The sequence below is a fragment of the Oculina patagonica genome, chromosome 2, assembly GCF_052425735.1.
Source record: "Oculina patagonica isolate OP01 chromosome 2, crgOcupat, whole genome shotgun sequence".
In the NCBI taxonomy this organism is placed as follows: domain Eukaryota; kingdom Metazoa; phylum Cnidaria; class Anthozoa; order Scleractinia; family Oculinidae; genus Oculina; species Oculina patagonica.
In genome coordinates, this window is record NC_135759.1 from 25,891,400 (window position 1) to 25,913,058 (window position 21,659).

Below are 21,659 nucleotides of genomic sequence, written 5' to 3' on the forward strand. Positions count from 1 at the left end.
CCACCGACCACACAAATTCTTCTGAGAACACTAGCAGCTGAACGGCGTTTTACTCCGGTCAGTTCCATAACAGGAATCAACTCGGGGTGGAAAGAGACACAATAATTTCATGGCCGTTGTGACGGTCAAAATAGGTAATTTACTAACGATAAAGATAAAATTGTGGTAAAAAGAAGTAAAAGTATGTATGCTTGCTTCTTTCGATTCTCTTAGAAGCAAACCTCGTTTCGTTTACAATCAAAGGCTCTAAAACTGAAATTCCAAGCTGCAAAGTCTCGTATAAAAAAGCAATTTATCTAGAATCAAAACAGTAATAAAAAGAGAGAGAAAGGAATATATATTGAAAAAACTAACGTACCTTATTCCGCGTACAAAATATATCTTTGCATTCGTTCAACAAGAAATTGAATTGACAAAATTTTAAGGCTCCACAATTAACTAAGTAGGCCTTGTTTGCCTTGGTCTGACGTTTCTGCACCACCTTTGTAAACATTAATTAATCAGTCTCGGGTTTGTTTCGAGAATTAAAACTCAATATTATTCTAGCAAAATTTCAATACAACGATAAAAAGATAGAGACAATAGGCAAAACGTTATTATCACCCCCGCTAACCAGAGTGCTCCTGCTTAATTATATTTTAGGGCCCCAATGGATACCAGCCTCGTTGCTGAATGGGCCACCCTGGTTAAATAAAGTTTCCTTTCCTTTTCCTTCATTGTGCCTGTTATCTATTAGGAAATAAAATTCAACGTCTACCCATTGTCCACTATTCGGGTATCTTATTAACAACCCTTGTTAAATAACCTGGAGCTTCCACTAGGAAAGAATGGGGGGAGGGGGGGGGGGGGGAGATGAAACTTTTTGGTGGGGGATGTAACGTCCAGCTCTGCAACTCCTGACCCCTTTCACTTCGACCAAATCAGAGGGTCTGGATGGGTACAAATGTCAGTTGTCAGTTAAAATTTTGGCCATTTATCAGTTGTCAGTTCAATTTTAGGCCATTTTGGTTGTCAGTTAATTGACCGTTGATAATTAACCACGTAGCTTAATTATTTCTTTCTGGCCCAAAATTCAGCTAAAAAGGCACAAAAAATTGGTAAAATAATAACTTCTTTTCTAAATTTTGATGTAGAAATCATTACAAGTGGCTTTTAATGTTTCTAGAGTATTTTTTTATAAGCGTATTTTGTAAGTCTTTACTCTCCTCTACGCAATATTTAGTATTTTTTTTTAGCTGATCCACTGCGATTTTCGCCAGTGTTTAACGCTTGAATTTACAAATTGAGTACATGGACCGTATTCACGACTTCAAGTTGGTTTGAATGTCGTATCCGAATTAACGTGGTAAAACCTTCCTATCGTATCGATTTTGTAACGCCGGCATTAGCAGCAATCGTGAGGCGCGTTACAGCGTAAATTCGGAATCCTGAAATGCGTACATGGGCCGTAAAGTAAATTATTAACGAAACATGACACTTTAGATCTGGCGTCCCGCTCCTAAGATTTGTTTAATTTGTTTGACGGAAAGAGTCGAACAATGTTATTTACAACGGACGTGGTTTGTAGGATATTAAGAGTAACCAGGTCCTTTGTCAGTTATCAGTAAAAACCACTGCAAATGTCACTTGTCAGTTAAATTCTAGGCGATTTGTCAGAACTTTTTCAGTTAAAATTTTGGCCATTTGTCAGTTCTAATTGTCAGTTAACCCCATCCGGACCCTCAAAGTACGTCGTTTATATTTTTCCATACCTGTTTGAGTGTCTGAAGTATTAAATAGAGCCAAATGATATTTTGGAGTTGCATTGTTTGACCCCTTTTTCATTTCAAGATACAATGTCGGTCGTTTAAGTAAAATGTTTTTGTAAAAACGCTCTTCTGGTATCTCTACGCAAACATACAGAACGAAACATTCCCAATTGTACACCAAAATGGTAAAATATATAAATTATTTTCAGCCCAAAACAGCCCCAAGACCAGCCCAACGTACCCGATGGGTACCGGAGCCCCTGTCTAGCTGCTTGTATCTGATTCACAATGTGAGAAACTACCATAAAAAAGGCACCGACCAAGTTGTTGGATTGATTACGCGTGGGATCGCAGATAATTTTACACGTATATGTTACAGTTTTTCACGTTAAATCTGTTTCCAGCCCAGTTTAATCTGTTTCAACATGAAGATAACAATCTATTGGTCTTCTTTTTAATGAATTCAAGTTATTTCATGTCATCAGTAAAAGTGTTATCTTCAGACTGAAGCAGATAAACCTAAGTCGGAAACGGATTTAACCTGAAAACCAATTTAACCTGCAACATATATGTCTTGCGGATAAAATGAAAGATATATACATTTTTTCGTTATATATGTTGAAAAGTTAAATTGAATATTTCGGTAACTGAAGCAGTCTATTCTTAAAGTCGGCTTGACTTAAAATTTACATGCCTATCGTGATTTATGGAATTTTTAGCGTTCTTATTCCCTTTCTCATTTTCGGTTAAAAGATGTACGAAGGGCTTATCAAGCTTCAAGGTACCCTTCAACTGAGTTAGAACACATATTACATAGAAACTCACTATTGTACAGACGACAGCCAGTTGTTATTCCGAACGAATGGACACGATGATGGGAAAACCCGTTTGTAAATGAAGTGTCGTAGTACAATTTTTGTTGATTTATATTTTGTTGGTTGTCAGAGTATTGTTTAACGTGCCTTTTAATTAACATTTTCAAGCGTTTTTATCTTTTGAATTTTGTATAATCCTGTTGAAGTTTGGGTTGTTTGTTGACATAATTTGGAAATGTATTGTTTAAAATCAGATAGCAAAAGTGTTCAAAGAGGCTAGGTTAAGCCAAAAACGGCATCTTTCTCACACAAAGTTAACTTCATTGCAAGTGGGCGCCTTCGTGCAAGCGTCCCCTGTGTGAAGTAAGTATGTACTGGTAACCGTCTGGTCTTTATATAGCGTTACACTAACTTAGTATAATCATGCTATACCGTCTTACATTCTTTTATTTTTAAAGTGATCAGTATATGCTAGAGACAAGGGAAAACAAAGAAACAGGCCAGCCATGGAATATAGTCGTTACCACTAAGTTATAAGAACTGACACTGCAAGAACATGGTGACCAGGGTAACCACAGGTTAGAAAGTGCGGGCGTAGATGATTGCAAAAGTTGTACATGTCTTGTAAGGGGCTTGAAAGGAGAGGTTTTGGGCAATGGGGAGTGGAGGTACTCGAGCGAGTTTACCTGTTACGTTAGTCGGCTGAAAAATAATCAGTGCTAGTTCTCTTAGCTTTGAGGAAAATTGTTTACGTTTGTCTCAGGCAACAAAGAGATTAGGGTAAAGTAAATTTCAATATTTTAATCAACTTCTCAGCATGAGTTTGGGAAATTGCAGCAATGTAACAGTTTTATCTGTCTCTTTTTTATGGCGTCGTGCAGATTAGTTTTGATTTAGTTCTTTAACATGTTGATATGGATCACCTTCAAAACTGTTGATAAGCAGTAATAAGCAATATTTATTGTTTCCCTTTTTTTGGTTTTGTTTTGATTTTTTTTTTGGAAAAATAACTCAAAGTTAAGAAGACCTTTGAGAAATGAAACTCGCGAGAAGAGCAACTGAAAGACGATTTGTTTTATTCAGTTACCTGCAGTTCGAAAAATAAACCATAACAGGGATTTTTTTTTACTTAAAAGCGTATTTGAAAGGATTAAACATTCTCTCTCGATGGAACATTTATCGTCCTAGAATTACTTGCGCATGCAAAGTAGAATTACTTGCGCATGCAAAGCGGTGATTCTTTCATCGAGTCTCAATTTTCAGGAACTGTGGTTAAAATGTACTTGTCCTCCATCGCTTCTCTTTTTCCATAACGGTCTGTAAGAATTTCGGTGTTGAGTCATCATTAGACTTCTAACCTTTGGATCGGGTACGATAAGTGTCTGCATTTTACCTTAAGCTTTAGTCAGTCAGTCTCACTCGAGGAAAAAAGAAGAGCTCAAAATTGCATCATAACAATAAGGAATAACAGCTCAGTAATAAAGCAGTTAAACTTTGATTTGTATGTTTTTGTGATTTTTTTAGACCACCTTAAGTCAACAAAGAAAATGTATTCCGCGTTTTTCTTTAATGGTTGCTTCGACGCCTAAGAGGAGAAATTTTGACATATTTTGTCTATGTTTCTAACATTTTTATTTTCACCTAAAACTGTTAAGAAACGATAAAAGAATTTTGAGTTGGTAAATAACAGACTTACAAGATACCTCATCGACAATCATAAAGGCCGGCTTTTGTTTCTTCTTTTTTTGCAGAGGGGGATACAGTGAAAAATTATCGAGTTCATTAATAGCCAACATTGTTGTTACCTTTCTATATACAGGAAGGAATAGTCTAAATTTATCTTCAGAGTTTTGTCGCCTTCCGCAATTTGGTTTACGGCAGTCGTTAATGCATTGTATAATTACAGTTTGTTACTGTTTGTACGTGACGTTTAGATGGATTATCCAGGGGCAATTTTCTAGAACATACCACCTATTCAATGACAACAGTGCATTGTATTATGACAGAAAAAATAAGGTTCCTTAATATAAATTCATCTTAAGAGGAAACTGACTTATCAAACGAAGAGGCTTTAGTTACAGAGTTGAATTAGTCACCACTAAAAGGAAATAAAATGCGATAAAACAAAAACATAAAGGAACTCCAAACAAACAAAAACTATGGTGCACTTAGCTTGCGTTAAATTATAGGTCACAATTGGTAGTTTAAATGTAAACATGCTCATCTTATTTGCATTTAATTTGAACTTTGACTCGTATTTTTAGTTGAAGTGGAAGGAAAACGATAAGACAAACGCAGAGTACAGGGCTAAAGGTTTTGTCATTTCAATTTTCAAGAAATTAAAACAAAAAAACACTATAAATTAAATTAACTCTTTAATCTATTACTTTCACAGCAAGATTGATATTTCGAACTTTCGTAATAATTTCCGTATCTACTTGAGCCTAGTGCAATAATTTAAAAAATGTCTCAAGTACAATTCATTTATATTTTAACAACTTACAACAACAATGTTTTTAAATAGTCTTTTTTTTAACTCAAATTAATTTTTGTAAAAGGCTCAGTAACTCAGCCGGTTCTTTAGGTAGCTCGAACCTCTCACAAAAGTTAGTCTGTTGAACGCCCAGAATTTTATGAAAAGCTTAATCTATTTTGAAGTACATTAGAAACAACTTTATAGAATTTTTTTTTTAATTTAGAAGCTGTTATAGTCAGTAAAGAAAAATAGGAAAAATTAGATTTCGACTTTAAGTTTCCGTTACCGCGACCGATATACCGCTGTTAGATTTTCCTTTGGGGAAAATTAAAATAACAATAAAAAATTGTTGTAGTCACAGTTGCCTGGATTTAATATTTAAAGAATTACTTTTCAGCCACAAGAAAAGATCTGAACTTACAACAATTTCCACTTCCTACATCAATGTTTGCCTAGAATTAAAAAACCGGTTACGTTTTTTAACCTTTATTGAACGAACGTGCCGTGTTGTTGCGACGAAGTTTCAAAGTTTAATTAATAGAGGAAAAAGTTCAATAAACATCTGAGGAGAGAAGACGTTAAATTCGAAATAAGTTGTGTGAATAGTACCACTTATAAACTGAAGTGCTCGTCATTTTTAAGCAACAAGTTACTTACAAACGTGGTAATGCTTTGTAAATGTGTCGCTCCCATCTTACAAGAATTTTTTTTTTCAAGCACCAGAAAAAAAGGTCACTTTGTGTTTCAGGTTTATGACAAAGAAAAATCAATAACACAGGCTAGGGGGTTGACCGGCAGCGGCAAGACACCATTCATATGTTCGGCTCTTTGCATGTTCTGTTCATATTTCTTTCTTCCTAATTAAATTCATTGTTATTACAAATTCTAAATTAAGTTTAATTATATATGCTTTCCTTTTCTTCTGAAACATCGCATTTCCTCTCTGATCACAATGGAGTGCGGTTCTGTTCAATTCTGTCCAGGGAAACAGCCCAAGAAACTGCAGTGATTTTTCTTCGGTAAGATTTTTTTGTGTAAAAGAAGATTTTTTAAGCTTCGTTCTGTAACTATACTTTTGTACTTCAATGCACGCGGTTGTATCGTCATTGAAATAAGCAGTGCTGGTCTTATACTTGAGTAGTGAACATTTTTTTGCTATAAATATTTACATGTTAAAAGTTTTTTTCTTACTTAAAAACGTAGGCTGCGCTACATTGTCGATTAAACAGTTCAAATCTTATCAGATATCCTCAACAAGCACGACTAATGGTTATACATTTGACTCGTTTTGTTGTGTTCGAATCCAAAGGATATCAGGAAGTTGAATAAAAAGGTTATCTGTATAAGTTTTTGCTCTGGTGGGTTGAAGAAAGGCGCTATTACTAGTGTCTGTGCCTTTAGATCTAACGTAGATGCAATTTAAGGATAATGGCTGCGCTCTAGCTGTCAATGAAATGCGCTAGCCATTGGCATCTTTGGACGACCTGGTAAATCTGTAGTCTCGTACGCGAACATTTTAACTGAAGCGCAAGAAAAGGAAATGTTTCAAATCTTAGATATTTATTTTTAAAAGAACATTCGATTCTTACGAAAAATGTCTCAATTAAACGAAAAAATTAAATACAACTACTGTTTTGCTCGTTTTTAAAATAATGAAAGTTATATTAGCATAGAAAACGTTTTTACTAGACATTTAGCAGCAAAAATATTGAAGTACGTGGCCCATTGGTACAAGATGAATATTTTACGGCACAACAGAATATACTCACGCACCACAAATTTCCTTGAGGCAGAAAAAAAACTTACAGTTAATATGTAAGGTTTTCGTGTTTCTTATATGAGAGCAAATGCAGCTTTTCAGTTTAAAGATTATTGATTAAAATGGAAATATTATTGTAAATTTTAGAAAAAAATAACTGCCATGGGAAGCTCCGCCTAAATCTTGCCTAAATCTGTAAATTATTTACCATTTGCTACTTTAAATATAAAACTCTGATTGTCGATGGGAGTCAAATGCTATCTTCTGAATAGCGGGCTATTGTAGCTTTTAGTTCAAGTTAGAACGTAATAATTTTAATTTTGTGTTTCCGGGGAGCAGATTTGTGCACAACGCAAAAAAAGGAAAAAAAAAGATTGCACCGTAAGGTGTCATAAACGAGCATCACGATCGGTTGTTTATTTAACGTAAACTCATTTAACCCCGGTCAAAGCTACACTGTGACACGTCCAAAGGTTGAAAAAAGCTTTATATCATAGATACTGAGATTTTCTCACGAAAAAAAAAAGCGATTGCGTACAAATGATACGTAAAATGCATTAGCCAATAGGAAAGGCGAACGATGAAAACTCACTAGTGGAAAAAACGTCGTTCGTCCAATCACAAGCGCGAACGACGAAAACTCACTTGTGAACAACACGTATCGCCATTTTGATTCTCGTCGTAAACACCGGCGACATGGCGGAGACACGTTCAAGGCTTTGTTTGTGTTTTTAATCGGCTATAGGGGGTAGTCTCCAAGGGTACGGAGAGGTGAGGAACCCCCCGGGGCCCACTGAGTCGTTTATATTGCAGAACAAGGAAAACCAAGAAAAACAATAAAACATGATTTTTCTTTGTTTTATAACTTTATTAATTATATTTTTTTTTTTTTTCCTTATTTTTATTTTTTTCTCTGATAAAACATAGGGTTTTTAGCCAATCAGAGCGCGCGTAGACTCCCATCTATATTATAATGATGTATAAATAATATGAATATTTTACTTAATTTCAGTGTTGCTTGTATTGCAGATATGAACAGCACTTCACCAACCAGAGGGAACTTTTCCCTTCCTTGCCAGCTTGCTTCATTAAACACTGCATCTAAACTGGCTTTAACCGCCGTTTATGCTGTTGTGTTCATTGTCGCCCTCTTCGGAAACTGTGCCATAATTTTGATAGCCAAAACGAAAAGAAGAATTCGAAAAGTGGCCTTCAACTTGTTCATCATCTCAATGGCAACAGCCGACATAATGGATGCACTCTTTGCTGTACCACTGACGGTCTTGTATTTTTATATCGGGGACCTCTGGTTTGAGGGTTTGTTTGGCGACATCACATGCAAACTTTTTAATTTTTTCAATATCCTCTCCTTGGCTGCATCTGTCTTCACTCTTGCAGCGATCGCGGTAGACAGATACTTGGCGATCGTTCATGTCTTGAGGGAGCCCCTATCTAAGAGGAAGGTTAAACTGGCTGTGGTTTCGGTGTGGTTGTTTGCATCTCTCTTGATGTCGACATACCTCATCAAGTACAGATCTCGAAAGCTGGAGATAGACGGAAAGCATCACTGTTTTGGTGTTTGGGACTTTGATGATCTGGAAAACAACTTGAGAATGTATCAGTACGAGGTGGCGACAAGATTTATCTTAATGTACGTCATCCCTCTGTTTTTGATGGCTTTCCTGTATTCTCTGATTATTCGCGTCTTAAAGAAGCGGCAGGCTTTTGGCGAGAACATGTCACAGATCCGCATTCAGCGGCAAAACGTCACTGTGATAAAGATGCTTGTCACCGTAGTGCTTCTTTTTGCATTTTGTTGGATTCCAACTCACGTGGTGTCCATGATGGTTGCATTCTCATACGAAAAGATCCTCTGCTGGCCGATGTCTCTGACCCTCACGCTTATCGTGCCATCCCACGCCAACGGTGCTATCAATCCATGCATCTATCTCATTTTCAACGAAAACTTTCGCAAAGGACTTAAAGATCTCATCGTCAGATGCCGCAGAAAAGCAGGAGATCGAATTCCTACCAAGAAGATTAAACAGTGGCCAGGTTCTTCGACCCTTGAACGCGATCCAAGCCGAGGAGGGATCAAAGGTTATTTTCGCCACCTTTCCGGCAGGGAAAAAACGAGTGACACCGATGACGTGTATGACACACGCTTATAGACTGAACGCTTCAAAAATTACTGATGTGCACATTTGAAACTATAAGAGTCCCATTTCTTCTTTATTCAGGAACCCAAGACTACCGAACGAAAAATGTATTGTTTGAATTTTGGCGGGAAGTTTGCATCCTAAGCAAGTTAATCAAATACCAAAATATACAGCATGTTTTCGAGATGCTCAAAACCTAGATTATGGTTAACCTAGTAATAATGATTTGATTTCTTGCAACAGTATTTGAGAAATGAACGCGCAAGAAATGATATGAGATGACGAGCTCATTTTCAAATTCGCAAAAAACACTTAGTATTAGAAGGAGCCGGGTATTAGTATAGTATTGAGTAAATGACATGCGACAGTGCCATTAGGTCTCATAAAACATTTCAGTTTACTTAAAAAAGCTTCGCCAAAGGAGGTTCCTATGAAGTCGAAAAATCGGATTGAACATTGAATTCGAATTACTGTTAGGTAATTCCGATGGATACTTAAAAGCTATTTTGGTTTTAGTTCGCTTTTAAGGGACAGTAAGTTGTTATTTTTTGTGTTTCTTCGACTGATAGGCAGTGAAGCCTGGCTCAGTCCAGCAGGCATTTTTTTTTCTCAATTACTCTTGAAGTCCCAGGGGCAAATCATCTGGGGAAAAAGAAAGCTAAAACAACCGTAACCCTATTTCCTCTCGCCCCAGTGTGTCCGTAGGAATACGGAGGATTGCGTTGGCTGAGAGAGCTTAAAGCAAACCACAATGGCAAACTGCACAAAGCTAACGAGAAGGTTGTCAGACAAAGTGTTTTATAGAATTGCCGTGACTACACGTTAGTCATAAGAATACATGTTGTTACAGTCTTCTGAAAAATAACAACGCGAAATAGCCAAATTATGCGTAGTTTGGAGAACGTATTTCGCGAAGGTTAAATTTTCGTATTTTCATTCTATGTGGAATAAAAATTTCCTTACGTATTCATTCGTATAGATTCCCTGAATAGACTAACAAAACAATTGCAAGTCTCTTGAGTGCTTTCGAAATCATTATTTTTTTAGGCGTTGCTGTTTGTCAATTTGATTAGCGAGTAGAATTCCAAACAGATACTTACGCCGGCCTTAACGCAAGACAAGCACAACTTTGCAAAAATGTTTAAAAGTTATTAACCAAAAATAGCCAAGGATATAAGAAAGTCGCCTTAAAACATTTATTAAGGAAACGGTACGTTCAGTAATAGGATATAGGAAAAACTTATAAGGACTAACTAAATTGTATTCAATGTTTGCACTGCTTGGTTTTTATGTATATATATCAAATCGACGACGTCTTGATGAAGGACGAAAAAACATGTATGTAACGGTCTCGGTAAGTTACGGTTCAACATGCCATTCCGAGAAATGACTGTTGTCAACAACAATACACACTTTATTACTAAAATGAAATTAGATTTAAATCACATAACATATATAACATATTAATACAAAAATTATTCAAGATTCTTAATTTTTAACATATTTGTAAAGCGCCTACAGCAGGCCTGGGTAGGCGCTATAAAAATATTTATTTATTCATTATTAGGTTAATTTACTCAGGATGACTAAAAAGCTCTAAAACTGAGCGAAAATAATTTAATAAATATGCGATATGAAACAAATCAAAGCAAGACCAGTCTTGACCGAGATTTCCAAGTATAGCAGCTTGTAAAAGCTTAAACTATATTCACGCAAGAAATATATTACCTATTTAACCAATTACAAGTAATCACAATTGATAGTGAAGTACAACGTATAATAAATAAAATGCTTTGAATGTTGTATATTCCTTTTTGCTCTTAGTTATTTTTTTTGGTTCCAGAAAAATTGCTCTTTTATTGAGGAACAAAAGTACGCTTCACAATGTCGGTTGAAAAATAAGCAACTCTAAAATATTATTATATACCTTCCAGATTATCGCCAAGATAAAATTTTACCTCCAGGCCATTGAATTTGAAATTTCAATTTCAGATCTGAAAACAATATCAAAATATGAAAGATCTCTTGGTCTTAATGATCTAATAAAATCTTAAACGATCTCTGAAAATCTGAAAGTTTTAAAGTCTCTAATAATCTAAAAGATCTTAAAGATATCTAACGATCTTAAAACAATGTAATTAAAGCAACATTATCTTTGTTGGTCTAAAAAAGCAAGTGATCTCAATCGATCGATCGTAACGAACAAAATAATTAAAAGGTTAGTGTTAGTTATAGGAATAAAATGCACCATTTCATATGGATTTTTTCACCCTCGGACGTATAAGGTTTCTTCAAATTTTTGTAAATATGATTTACTCTACAATGCTGAAACTTCTAATAGCCGTTCATTCATCCCTTGCGAAAATTTTTATATGTCAACCATATGTACTCCCCCGTGTACGACGGTGGGGATTTGAATTTGCTTGTACGTCCGAGGGTTAATTTCTGGTGTACGTTTTCAACCAGGCAATCTACCTTTCTTGAAGTTGCGAAATATCTCTTTTGGTCAGCCAAGGTCGGTATCCTGTATTTACTGGCTATTTCTAGCATAAAATCTATAAAATGTTTAAACCTGTACATTTCTTAAATTTAATACAAATCGTTTATTTGGTATATTTAATGTGTGTCCGTTTAATTTAAAAATATTTATGCGAGAGATTAAAATATTTGGTGCAGATGGTATGTTCGGTGACTAATGTTCGGTGGCTTATTCAATTTGCCAGAGAGAGACGCTATATAATTCATAGAATGCATATTTTGTTCTTCCCATGACCTGAAAATCGAACACTTATACATAGGATTGAAATAGCAAGAAACACAGAACGTTTCATTAAAGTAGTAAATCTTAATCTTTTAATATTTCAGTTAATTTCATTCTGCAAGGATAAACCCGTGATCCCAAAAAAATCGACGCATATCCAGTTCAAAAGACTATTACATGGGACTGAAATAGCATAAAACAAGAACTAAATGCTCCGTTATTCAAATGTCTCATATTTTAGCCAAAAGTTGTACTGTTCGTTTTTGTTGTTGTTTGTTTTGTTATCGTCTCTTTTTGGCAAATAGTCACCGAACAGGCGGTCTTTTAATAAAAAATACTATTCAATTTGAAATTAAATTTTTATTTTAAGATCTGAAAAATATCTTCAAAGATCTCTGTTGGTCTTTATGATCTGAAAATCTTAAACGATCTAGATCTTATATCTCTGACAATCTGAAAGTTTTATTAAAGTCTCTAATGATCTAAAAGATCTTTAAGATATATAATAATCTTACAACAATGTAATTAAAGCAATATTATCTCTTTTGATCTAAGAAAGCAAGGGATCTCAATCGATCAATCTTAACGAAGTAAATAATTAAAAGGTTATTGTTAGCTATAGGAATAAAATACACCATTTCATATGGATTTTTTCATGTCTGGTGTTACGTTTTCAACCAGGGAATCTACTTGTCTTGGAGTTAAGAAACATTTGGTTTGGTCAGCAAAGGTTCGTATCCTGTATTTTCTATTTCTAGCATAAAATTTTTAACATTTTTAAACTCGTGTAAAACTCTTAATTTTAATTCAAATCGTTCAATTGGTTCATTTAATGTTTTCCCTTTTTATTTAAAAATATTTAAGGTGCATATGGTATGTTCGGTTACTTTTTCAATTTGCCAGAGAGAGACGATATATAAGGGTGCGTTTCTTTGGGAAAATCCAAAATTGGATCATTGATCTCAGATCACACGGATACTTTGCTCCCAAAGAAACGAAGAATCCGAAATGGATTTTTTGCCATGACAACCCCGTAAACACATTTCGCACAGAACATAAAATATCGGCACAAATTTATTTTTCGTCGAATGTATCCTAGCTAAAATAATTTCAGCATACAACATCTTTTACAAAAATCACACGTCGAAATAGTTCCTCTTTAGCCTCAAGCACAATGTGGCGAGAAAGCATCTGAGAGCGAAGAATGTTTGCGAATGCAAACTTCACTCGTGACAATTTCAAAAGGATACAACTTCCGTAGACCGGTGGCTGTCAGAACCGATCAGTTAATGACCCAACCTCGCTACCGTTTCATGGTAACTGTGATGAAATGACGCCGAAACTACCGATGACAGACAAAGAGCGAACCATCCAGAAGACGGCCGCCCCAGAAACGCACGGACTGACCTAAAAATCCAGATTCAGATATGATCTGATGTATCCACTCGGTTTGCTGATTCTTCAAAGTCCCCGAAGTTGAACTTATTTCGGCTGAAATACTAGACATTTGAATAATGAGCGTTTATTTCTTCATATTTATGCTATTTCAATCCCATGATTTATACTTTGCAGCCATCCTGATACACTTTTTCAAAAATTAGATGGTTTTTTTTTACAGAAACCATCCTAAATACATCTTGGCTTTCTTCACAGAAGGTGCAGTTTTCATTATCTTTCAGCCGTCTTAAATAGAAAATCAGTATTTGTTGGCAGACGTCTGTGAAAGAAAATTAAATAAAATTCAGTTTATTGTGTGCTTTTTTTTGAAATATTAAGTAAAATATTCAAAATATTAACATTAATTATTAAAATATCTTTATAATTTTTTGAAGTCCATTTTTTGAAGCTTATTTTGCATTTCTTTTTCCTTGTTTTCCCAGGCCAGTACATTGAAGTTTATCATTACAGAGATGGGTAAATTTTGTTCGACAGCGTTCATTCTGTTCATCATGTCAGTTGTTTTGGCATCTGCAATTGCGGATCGATGCCAGATTGTTTCGATGAATCGTTGTTTGAAAGGATACGAGGAAGATCTAGTTGCTACTTCTGAAAGCATGAAAGGGTTCTGCTTCAGACAGCAGGTATGAAGGGGAAAATGGGTTAAGTTTTAAAAAAAGAAAAGCATTATTTGTCCGCCCCTTTGCGGTGCAACTGCTTCCAAGGTATCGGTAAGCGGGGTTAGACATACAAATCATGTAAATTGTAAGGACCTTATTAACGGCATGTACTAATTCTCCAATACATTTAAATTACAAACATTCACATGAATTTTTAAAATGATCTGGAAGGTCAGTTTTTACTCATAATTTGCACTGAACTGTTGTCTTTCAAGTTGCCTCTTTAGCAAGATCTTGTTCTTATTAATTTATTCCTGCAGAAAATTGTGACGTGTTTAACCAGTGAGAAAAAATGTCGTGGTGAGCTAATTGAAAAGTTCCGTTACTGGATAGTACAAATGGCGATGATGGATAAGATCCTAGGAATCTGTAAGGACAACGACTACACTGCACTTAAGAGCATTGTGCAAGAATCAGGTTTGTCCCTTTTAAAAAGTTTTATTGTGTATATAAAGTTTGGATCAGCCATTGATTGTTTCATTTCCTTCTTGAAGTTAATCACTTCGTCTGAATTTTTATTGACAATTAGTTTAATTTCAGAGGTGATTATAAGAATCGAGGCATTCTTATATATTGGTCGCTAGACTTGGCTTTTGACGATATAATCACCCCGCCTGAGGTGATTATAGCATTTAAACACTTGTTCACTATAACAAAGCAATGCCATGCACTTTTGGCATTGAAGCAAGTAAATATGAGGGACAGTTGCTAAATGGCATTTCAGTACGTTTGAAATAAATCACTCGAAGTCTGGGATATTCAAAACATTGAAATTTTGACTACCAAGGCTTTTGGACCGAAATTATTTCCAAGAAATGGTTCTCAAGGCATTAGAATTGATCTAAACTAGTGGTTTTGTAGATCGTACGCGGCAGTAAGAAGCTCGGTGGCAGATCAATTGACCAAAAATTATTCAGTTCTGTTCCGACCGGAGCAACTCATTTCGAGGTGATTCGCACATTTGTTTAGAAGTCATCAGCGATGAAACAAAGGTACCGGACATCTATCTTTCTCGTAGTGTTTGTTCTAATATCATTCGATGTGATGAATTAACTGGTTTACACCGCTTATGCAAGCGAGCACTTGTGTTTGTTGCTTTCTATCGTTATCTTGCAGTTCTTGATAATCACCTCTGAAAATTATACTGGAACAATTATTCGCATCAGGTTCAGTTATTGTTGTTGATTAATCCCTTCAACTGAACAATCCACTCAACTTCGTCTCGGGGAATTTTCAACAAAAATTACTTCATCTGTTGCGAATAATAATTGTTAAGTGTAACTTGGTGTTGTTGGTCAGCAGAGAAGTGTTGGAACAATCGTTAATGCCCTTGGCACGAAACAGCCTTTGAAAAACTTGGTATCGATGTTCATTCAAAGACAAGTAAATCACATCATATCAATTGTTGTCAATAAAACAAGATCATGTGTTTGTAAATTAAAGTACTTGCCCCGTTGACTAGTGAATCTGGAATTTTTTTACATTTCGAAAAAGATGGGTCGGGCGGTCGGGTCGGGCGAAGGGAAACGAAACATTTTTTTGGGATAGCCTTAAGAAGGTCTCTTACTTTTTACTTTATTAAATGCAAACTGGAATATTTTCCTGTCGAGGCATTCCAAGCTAAAACTAACTCCACACGCGTACATATGAGTATTGAAGTTGCTGGTTTATATTTACAGAAAGTTTACAAAATTTCTTAACTTTCTTTTCCCTACCAACAGATGCTGGAAAAACTCATCGTTTCCTGGAAGATGTTGGTAAGATAGGTACTTTCTTCAGAAAGGAAAAGGAACTAATTTATGTATAGTGTCGATATAGTGATCTTGAAATAAATAGAGCTTTTCAAATTCTGGGTACTTTCTTCAGAAAGCAAAAGGAATGAATTTCTGTATATAGTGATCTTGAAAAATAATTTAAAGAGCTTGCCTGTTTAAGATCATTAAGGGTTATAAATTTGACTCATTGAGTACTGGTTACAAACTGGTAGTTATAGTTCCTGTAGAGGAACAGAACTTTAAATTCTTTTTTTCTTTTTTTTTTTTTTTTTCTTTTTTTTTTTTTTTTCGGCGGCCGGGTTTCTATAAATTATTATTTATATTTTATATATAATAATTATTTTTTCTCCTCATTTCTTTTTTTTTTTTTTTTCCCCCCATTCTCCCCTTTTTCAACTTAATTTTATAAAAACAAAAAAAAAAAAGCTTGATCGCTTTTGACGATGAGACATTTTCCCAATCGAGGCTTATTTTGTGTAATAACATACTGATTCCAGTCTCTCAGAGATGAAGTAAAGTAATACCCCACTCAATTCACAACAGCAAAACAAGTTAAGTTAAACCAGGTTTAACAACATAAAACAGTAACAGAAAACTGAGAAACTAAATTTTAAATAGGTTTAAATATTAAGATCGTATTTGTGCTTTTATTATAATAAAGTTGAAGTCGACAAATATCAGTCAGCAACCTCTGTGAAGAAAAAAAAAATAATAAAAAAGATGTTGGAATGAACAGCTTTTTCACATGTTTTTGCTTTGGTTTAAATATAGTGTATAAGGGCCGAATCGCACTAGCGGACAAATTTTGTAACAATTGGTAGATTTCATCATTAACGTGTCACTTGTTACAGAAAACAAGTGCGAATGCGTTTTTTGAGACCTAGAACTTGTCTAACATTTCAGGAAGACAAAGAAGCAGTTGTCTTATGATTAGTCCGCGTTACAGGCGCGATAGATTTTGTCAAACAATTGCAAAAACAAGTGCGAACGACCTGTTGGACAAGGGCAAATTCTGTCAAAATGGGCAAATCATCAAAGGGGCCGTTGTCCTGCCTGAAGGCAGGACAATTCATGACAGGTCGCAATCCCATGCCCCTCGTAATGTCAGATAACAATACTTTGTTGATTGGCTATTGTGTTTGGCCCAAATTGCACCGAAAAACAACACACACTCAAAAATTGTTGGGATAGTATGCACCGTGATGTGGCTCTCACTATCATAATCCAGCCGCAAAATCTTTTCGCAAGAAGCAAAGCATATTTATAAGCGAAGTGTTTCGGCCAAACTGTAAGAATGAGAAAAGAAAAAGTTATCTTGAGACGACTCATTATTCTTCTGCATGAGAACACGCGTACTTTTAATGCGAATTGTTTTAGAATTTTTTACCGCGTTGTACTGCATATTTGATGTTTGCCTTAAGACGGCCGCGCTGAGAAATGGAGGCAGGGATGCCAGAAACACGTGGGGTGCTATTGTACTAATAATTACACCTTTTGTTTTCTTCAAAATGTCTCTGACTTGTCGCGACAATTTTGTTTTTGTCAAAAATGTTATGACATTTAAAACTTGTCCGCTAGTGCGATTCGGCCCTAAGAAACAATTATGAATAATATTATATGCCAATTTCTTTGACAGAGTACGGCACTGTTGAACCTTGTGCTTTGAAAGTACGGAAGAACTGTCTTCGTTACTACCTATCTTTACTGGCAAAAGATCATGGACAGATGTGTGAAGATGGTGACAAACTCAACAAGTGTCACGACTTATACAGCAAAAGCATCAATTGCAATGCTAAGATAATCCAGGATTACGCAAACATGGTTGAACCCGGGGCTCACAGAGTCGTCCAATTAGTGCAGAGCCACATGCAATCTCTGTGTAAGGCAAAATTGTAAGCGAGTATTAATATATTTTGTGGATTTTTTTTCCACAAATTCGTTATGTGCATGTTATGGAAGTCTGATTTAAAACACTTAATAAAAGTTGGGAATATAGCTGGGAATAAAGTGTCGATCCTTATTCTTACATATATACTGAACTCGTAGTTACATGTCTCACGCCCACTTAGCTTTGCTTTTAGTGTTCTCAAATATTTTTTTTTTGCTCTTTTTACCCAAATCTTCTGTCCCTTTGAGAGAGTATACGTCTGCCGAAAGCATTTGATCCGGATATCACAATCAAAGACCTTGGTGGGCGGGAGTGGGGCAGAGCCTGCAACGGAAGGGATGTGGATGGTAAAAATGGTTGCAAAACCAATAAAAAATTGCTAGAATGTCCACAGTCAAACGTCCCACAATGGGCTGACAAAAGGCTGGGCGCCCACGACCAAAAATCCGGGAACGGAACAAGCGCGAAGACGAAACTGGAAAGCAGAAAACGGAAAGTGTGACCCGAAAGCGAACCACAACCGAAACCCGGGAAACCAGGAGCAAAAAATGGAACTGAAAGTCCGGAAAGGAAAATGGGCACCGCGAGGTTGTCCCTTTTCCGGAAATTTTGGAAAAAAGTACCATTTTACACTCAGCCCAAGTTCCTTCGGCAGAAAATTTAGCGATTTGGGCAGCTAAAACAGCTACATGTGTTAAGAAAGCGTTCTTAAACTCCAAATAAAAAATTTAGTTAACTCGGTTTTTCGTTGTTTTTTGCAGCGGAGGATGTACACTGATGCCGGAGTGAGGCCCTCACTGTTCTCGATAACCGAGTAGGCGAGTGTGCAAAGTGACAAGTGGGTCAGTGGTGGCTTCCTGCAGAATACGCCTATTCATCGAGATAAGATCGCAGCGCCGATGGGGGTTGGGTTGATACCGTCGAATTACACGGCCTTCATTGCTGTTTTTCTATAGCATGTATAAAAATATTTATCGCGCGTGCAGCTCGCCTTTTTGTCTTTTTTTGGTTGCGCGTTTTCGTTTTGTGTGCTTTGAGGTCCCTTTTCGAGGCTACGATGTCATTCATGGCGGTTGTTTCAGTACTCGGAATGCTTTTTATTTGCAAAAATATCGAGTTATATGTGGAGCAAACCTGCCACAGTGCATTATTTAAATACACCGTAGAAATTTCATATTCGACGCACCACCATATGCAATTTTGTTGCCTTCTGTGAGTAAACCGGAAGAGCGGAAAATGCGTTCCATCGCCAATGGAACCGGAAACCAAACCAGAATTTTGGTCGAAGGAAAGCGCCCATTCGAATTACGCCTAACCGATTCGTCAAATCGCTAGCCTATGCCCGGCCCTCTCTTTCCCTCCCCCTTCCCATCCCCTTTGGCTTGACATGATGTGAGGGTACAAAGCGGCTGTAAGTCTCGTATATCACCGCTTCAATTTGATCTCTACGTTGAGCGTAGCTAAACTAGAGCAGAAGAAAAAATCCAATCAACCTGTGAATAAATGGCAAGAGGACGCTAATAGTAAGAATCAATCAAAGGAAACAACGTTATGAAAGTTACCTATGCCATGATAGCTGGCGGTTTTGGTGGGCGAAGGCTTGGGAGGAGTCTCTGCTGCTTCACCGCTTGTTATGCGATAAGGTTGTAAGTAGTTGAAAGTACTTGCACCACACGGTGGTAAGTCTTTTGATAAAAGAGCCTGTTTATTTATAAAAATCCCCGATCCCCAAAGTGCACTCGAAGAAGAGCTTAAACAAATTGACAAAAAGTGAAAATTACGAATCACGAGTCCTTAAGTTTTAGGCCTTTTAGTACAACACAGGATAGAAAGGTAGACTTTCAGTGAAAAGTGAATTCTCACGAAATAAAACTAGAAAAATATTATTGCGTACTTCCGCTCCCTAGTGTGAGAGAGGAGATGAGGTGCGGAAAAAAAAAAAAAAATTGTATTGTTCTTCGATAGCGTGGCGAGAGTCACGTCAGCCAGTGCTAAAGAGCTTGCTTTCCATAAGCTAGCCTGACTTCATTTTTGTTAGTTGTTTATTTTCCTCGAACTACCGAAATCACTCTACCCGTGTTGCTGTTGAACGGACGTTTTTTCTGACGCTAAAAGCTCGTTTTCATCTCGTTTTTCAGGTCAAAAAAGATGTCAGGGTCAAGACAAAACCCGAGAAAGCGTTCGGGAATATTGGTGCCATCTTGGGTCTGCGCGCCATTTCCTCCTACATCTGGACTCATAAGTACACCTTCAGCCCGGGGGCCCGCCCGGGGCGCCCGGGAGCGGCCGACGACAACCGGGCACTTGCTGTGCTTTTAGTGCCTCTAAAATTTTCTGTACCTTTTTTTAAACGGTACCCTGATCTTCTGTCTTTGTTGGAGAGTATACGTCTTTTGATCAATATCACAATGCGCGTTAAGCAGAACTCATCCTTATTTTGGCGCGAATTTATTCTTTCGTTTAATGTTAAATTTATATGCTCGAGAAGAGGGGATGGAGGGGGAGGCTGTTGATGCTGTTTCCTATCCTATGCCAGGCGCTCTCTGCCCCTACCCCCTCCCATTTGGTTTGACATTGATAGGTGTATGGGTGCAAAGTTGCTTGGAAATCTCTGTTTGTAACTGATTCAATCTGATCTCTTTGCGGAAGTGTTGTGTCAGCTTATTTAAAGTAGCAGAAAGAAAGCTTTTCGTCGTAAATTTTCGCTATAAGAACTATTCTCCTGAACAACACAAAAATTTTCTGTCTGTTTCTAGCGAAAGGAAGTCCAAAAACAAAGAAATAGGTCTTGAAGCGAATGAGAGCAAAAAATTAGCAACAAATGTCAACGAGTTTCGTGAATTTTTTTTGCTGCAAAAACCGACTAATTCCTCGCGAGGAGCGAAGGGAGCGAGCGGGGAAGCCCCAGGGAGGGGGAGACCGGTGGAGACGCAAAAAAAAAAATGTGAGCGGTGGGCGGAAGACACACGGCGCCGCGGCGGGGCCAAGGGGCGACGAAAGAGGAGAGGGGCGGGCGCCGCCAGGGCGGGGCGACCGAGCCCGCCGGAAACTGACCCAATACCCCCACGCCATCAGGCAAACCCCGCCACAGGGGCGCGGGGCGGAGGGCGAATCCCCGCCGTCGCCAGCCCCAAATCCGGGCCGGAAAAAAAATATCTGCCGTCAGTTTTGTTTGGCGGAGAAGGGAGACATGACGTCAGCGATCACATACTTGAAAAAAAAAAGGCACTCGGCAAACTTGTCGCTTGTGTAACATCTTAAAAAATGGAAGAAAGCGGACGGCACGGCTAACCAGGCAATGCAAGCTTAATGTAGAATATGCTCTCTTGTACAATATACTCTTTTGTTATAGGGAGAAGAGTGCTTTACTGGAAACTAAATTACTCGTAGATTCAATACGCCGCTCCAACCGAGATCCGAGTGGCGTATTTTCCGTATTTTACTCTTGTTAACATTACGGAACATACACTTGCCATGTTATGCCAAAGGTACACTGCAGCTGAATAACTTGGCAGAGAAAAGAACTTAAGTGGGTCATTTGAAATTACCGTATATATTCGATTAAGCGCCCTGGGCGCTAATTAATTTTTTTTGACTTTAAGAGTGGGCGCTTATTCTAAGTGGACGGTTATTCGAGGCTTGGTGGTTATTACATTTTCACCATTTTCAGCAAGTACCTAAGCAGAATTTAAACTGTTCGTTAAAATGTTTTGTAAAATACTAAAAAAAAAAAACTCGGTCTTCCGGGTAGTCTCTTAGTAGTACTTAGATTTTAATCTCATTGTCATTAAGGTCAAAAAGTTAACTCTCTGGTGCTGTCTCCTTTTTCTCCCTCCTTATTGAGGGTGGTTGTAGTGGTGGTGGGGTATAAGGCGTTTGAAATCAGTCCATTATCTCCTTCTGTTATAGTGAAAATCATAAAACCGTGAACACTTTTATTGATCTTGGATATGAGAATTATTGCAAAAAAATGAATGATAGCTGAAAATGGAAAAAATGTTAAAACATGGAAAGTGATATGGAGTTAAAAGTTTTTTTTTGAACAATTTGACAACTAGTTTCTCTAATTTTTCTTTCTACGTATAATTAAAGTGTTCACGGTTTTCGTATTTTGACTGTAATATGAGTGCAAAGGGAAAAAGGAATTATCCAAAGTCCAAC

At 36.9% G+C, this 21,659-nt stretch overlaps 2 protein-coding genes across 4 annotated transcripts in view; both read left to right on the forward strand.

Annotated features, from left to right (window-relative positions):
• The first annotated feature begins 2,870 nt into the window (after positions 1-2,870).
• Positions 2,871-10,724, forward strand: LOC144641901 (galanin receptor 2a-like). Of its 3 annotated transcripts, XR_013568653.1 has the most exons (3): positions 5,981-6,058; positions 7,828-9,295; positions 9,326-10,724. XR_013568653.1 is itself a non-coding variant. In XM_078500916.1 (2 exons), exon 2 carries the CDS (start codon positions 7,830-7,832, stop codon positions 8,967-8,969), a length of 1,140 nt encoding a protein of 379 aa, XP_078357042.1. In that variant the 5' UTR covers positions 2,871-2,926; positions 7,828-7,829; the 3' UTR covers positions 8,970-10,724. The 3 variants fall into 3 exon arrangements, 2 of the variants coding, with proteins under 2 accessions (XP_078357042.1, XP_078357041.1); XM_078500916.1 differs by lacking the exon at positions 5,981-6,058 and adding an exon at positions 2,871-2,926 and having other exon boundaries at positions 7,828-10,724; XM_078500915.1 differs by having other exon boundaries at positions 7,828-10,724.
• Positions 10,725-13,628: 2,904 nt separating this feature from the next.
• The window catches only part of LOC144642245 (uncharacterized), a 38,412-nt gene continuing 30,381 nt past the window's right edge, over positions 13,629-21,659 (forward strand). The window contains exons 1-3 of the mRNA XM_078501226.1: positions 13,629-13,799; positions 14,096-14,252; positions 15,557-15,592. Of these exons, the coding sequence (XP_078357352.1) occupies positions 13,629-13,799; positions 14,096-14,252; positions 15,557-15,592 (364 nt within the window). The remainder of the gene's footprint in view (positions 13,800-14,095; positions 14,253-15,556; positions 15,593-21,659) is intronic.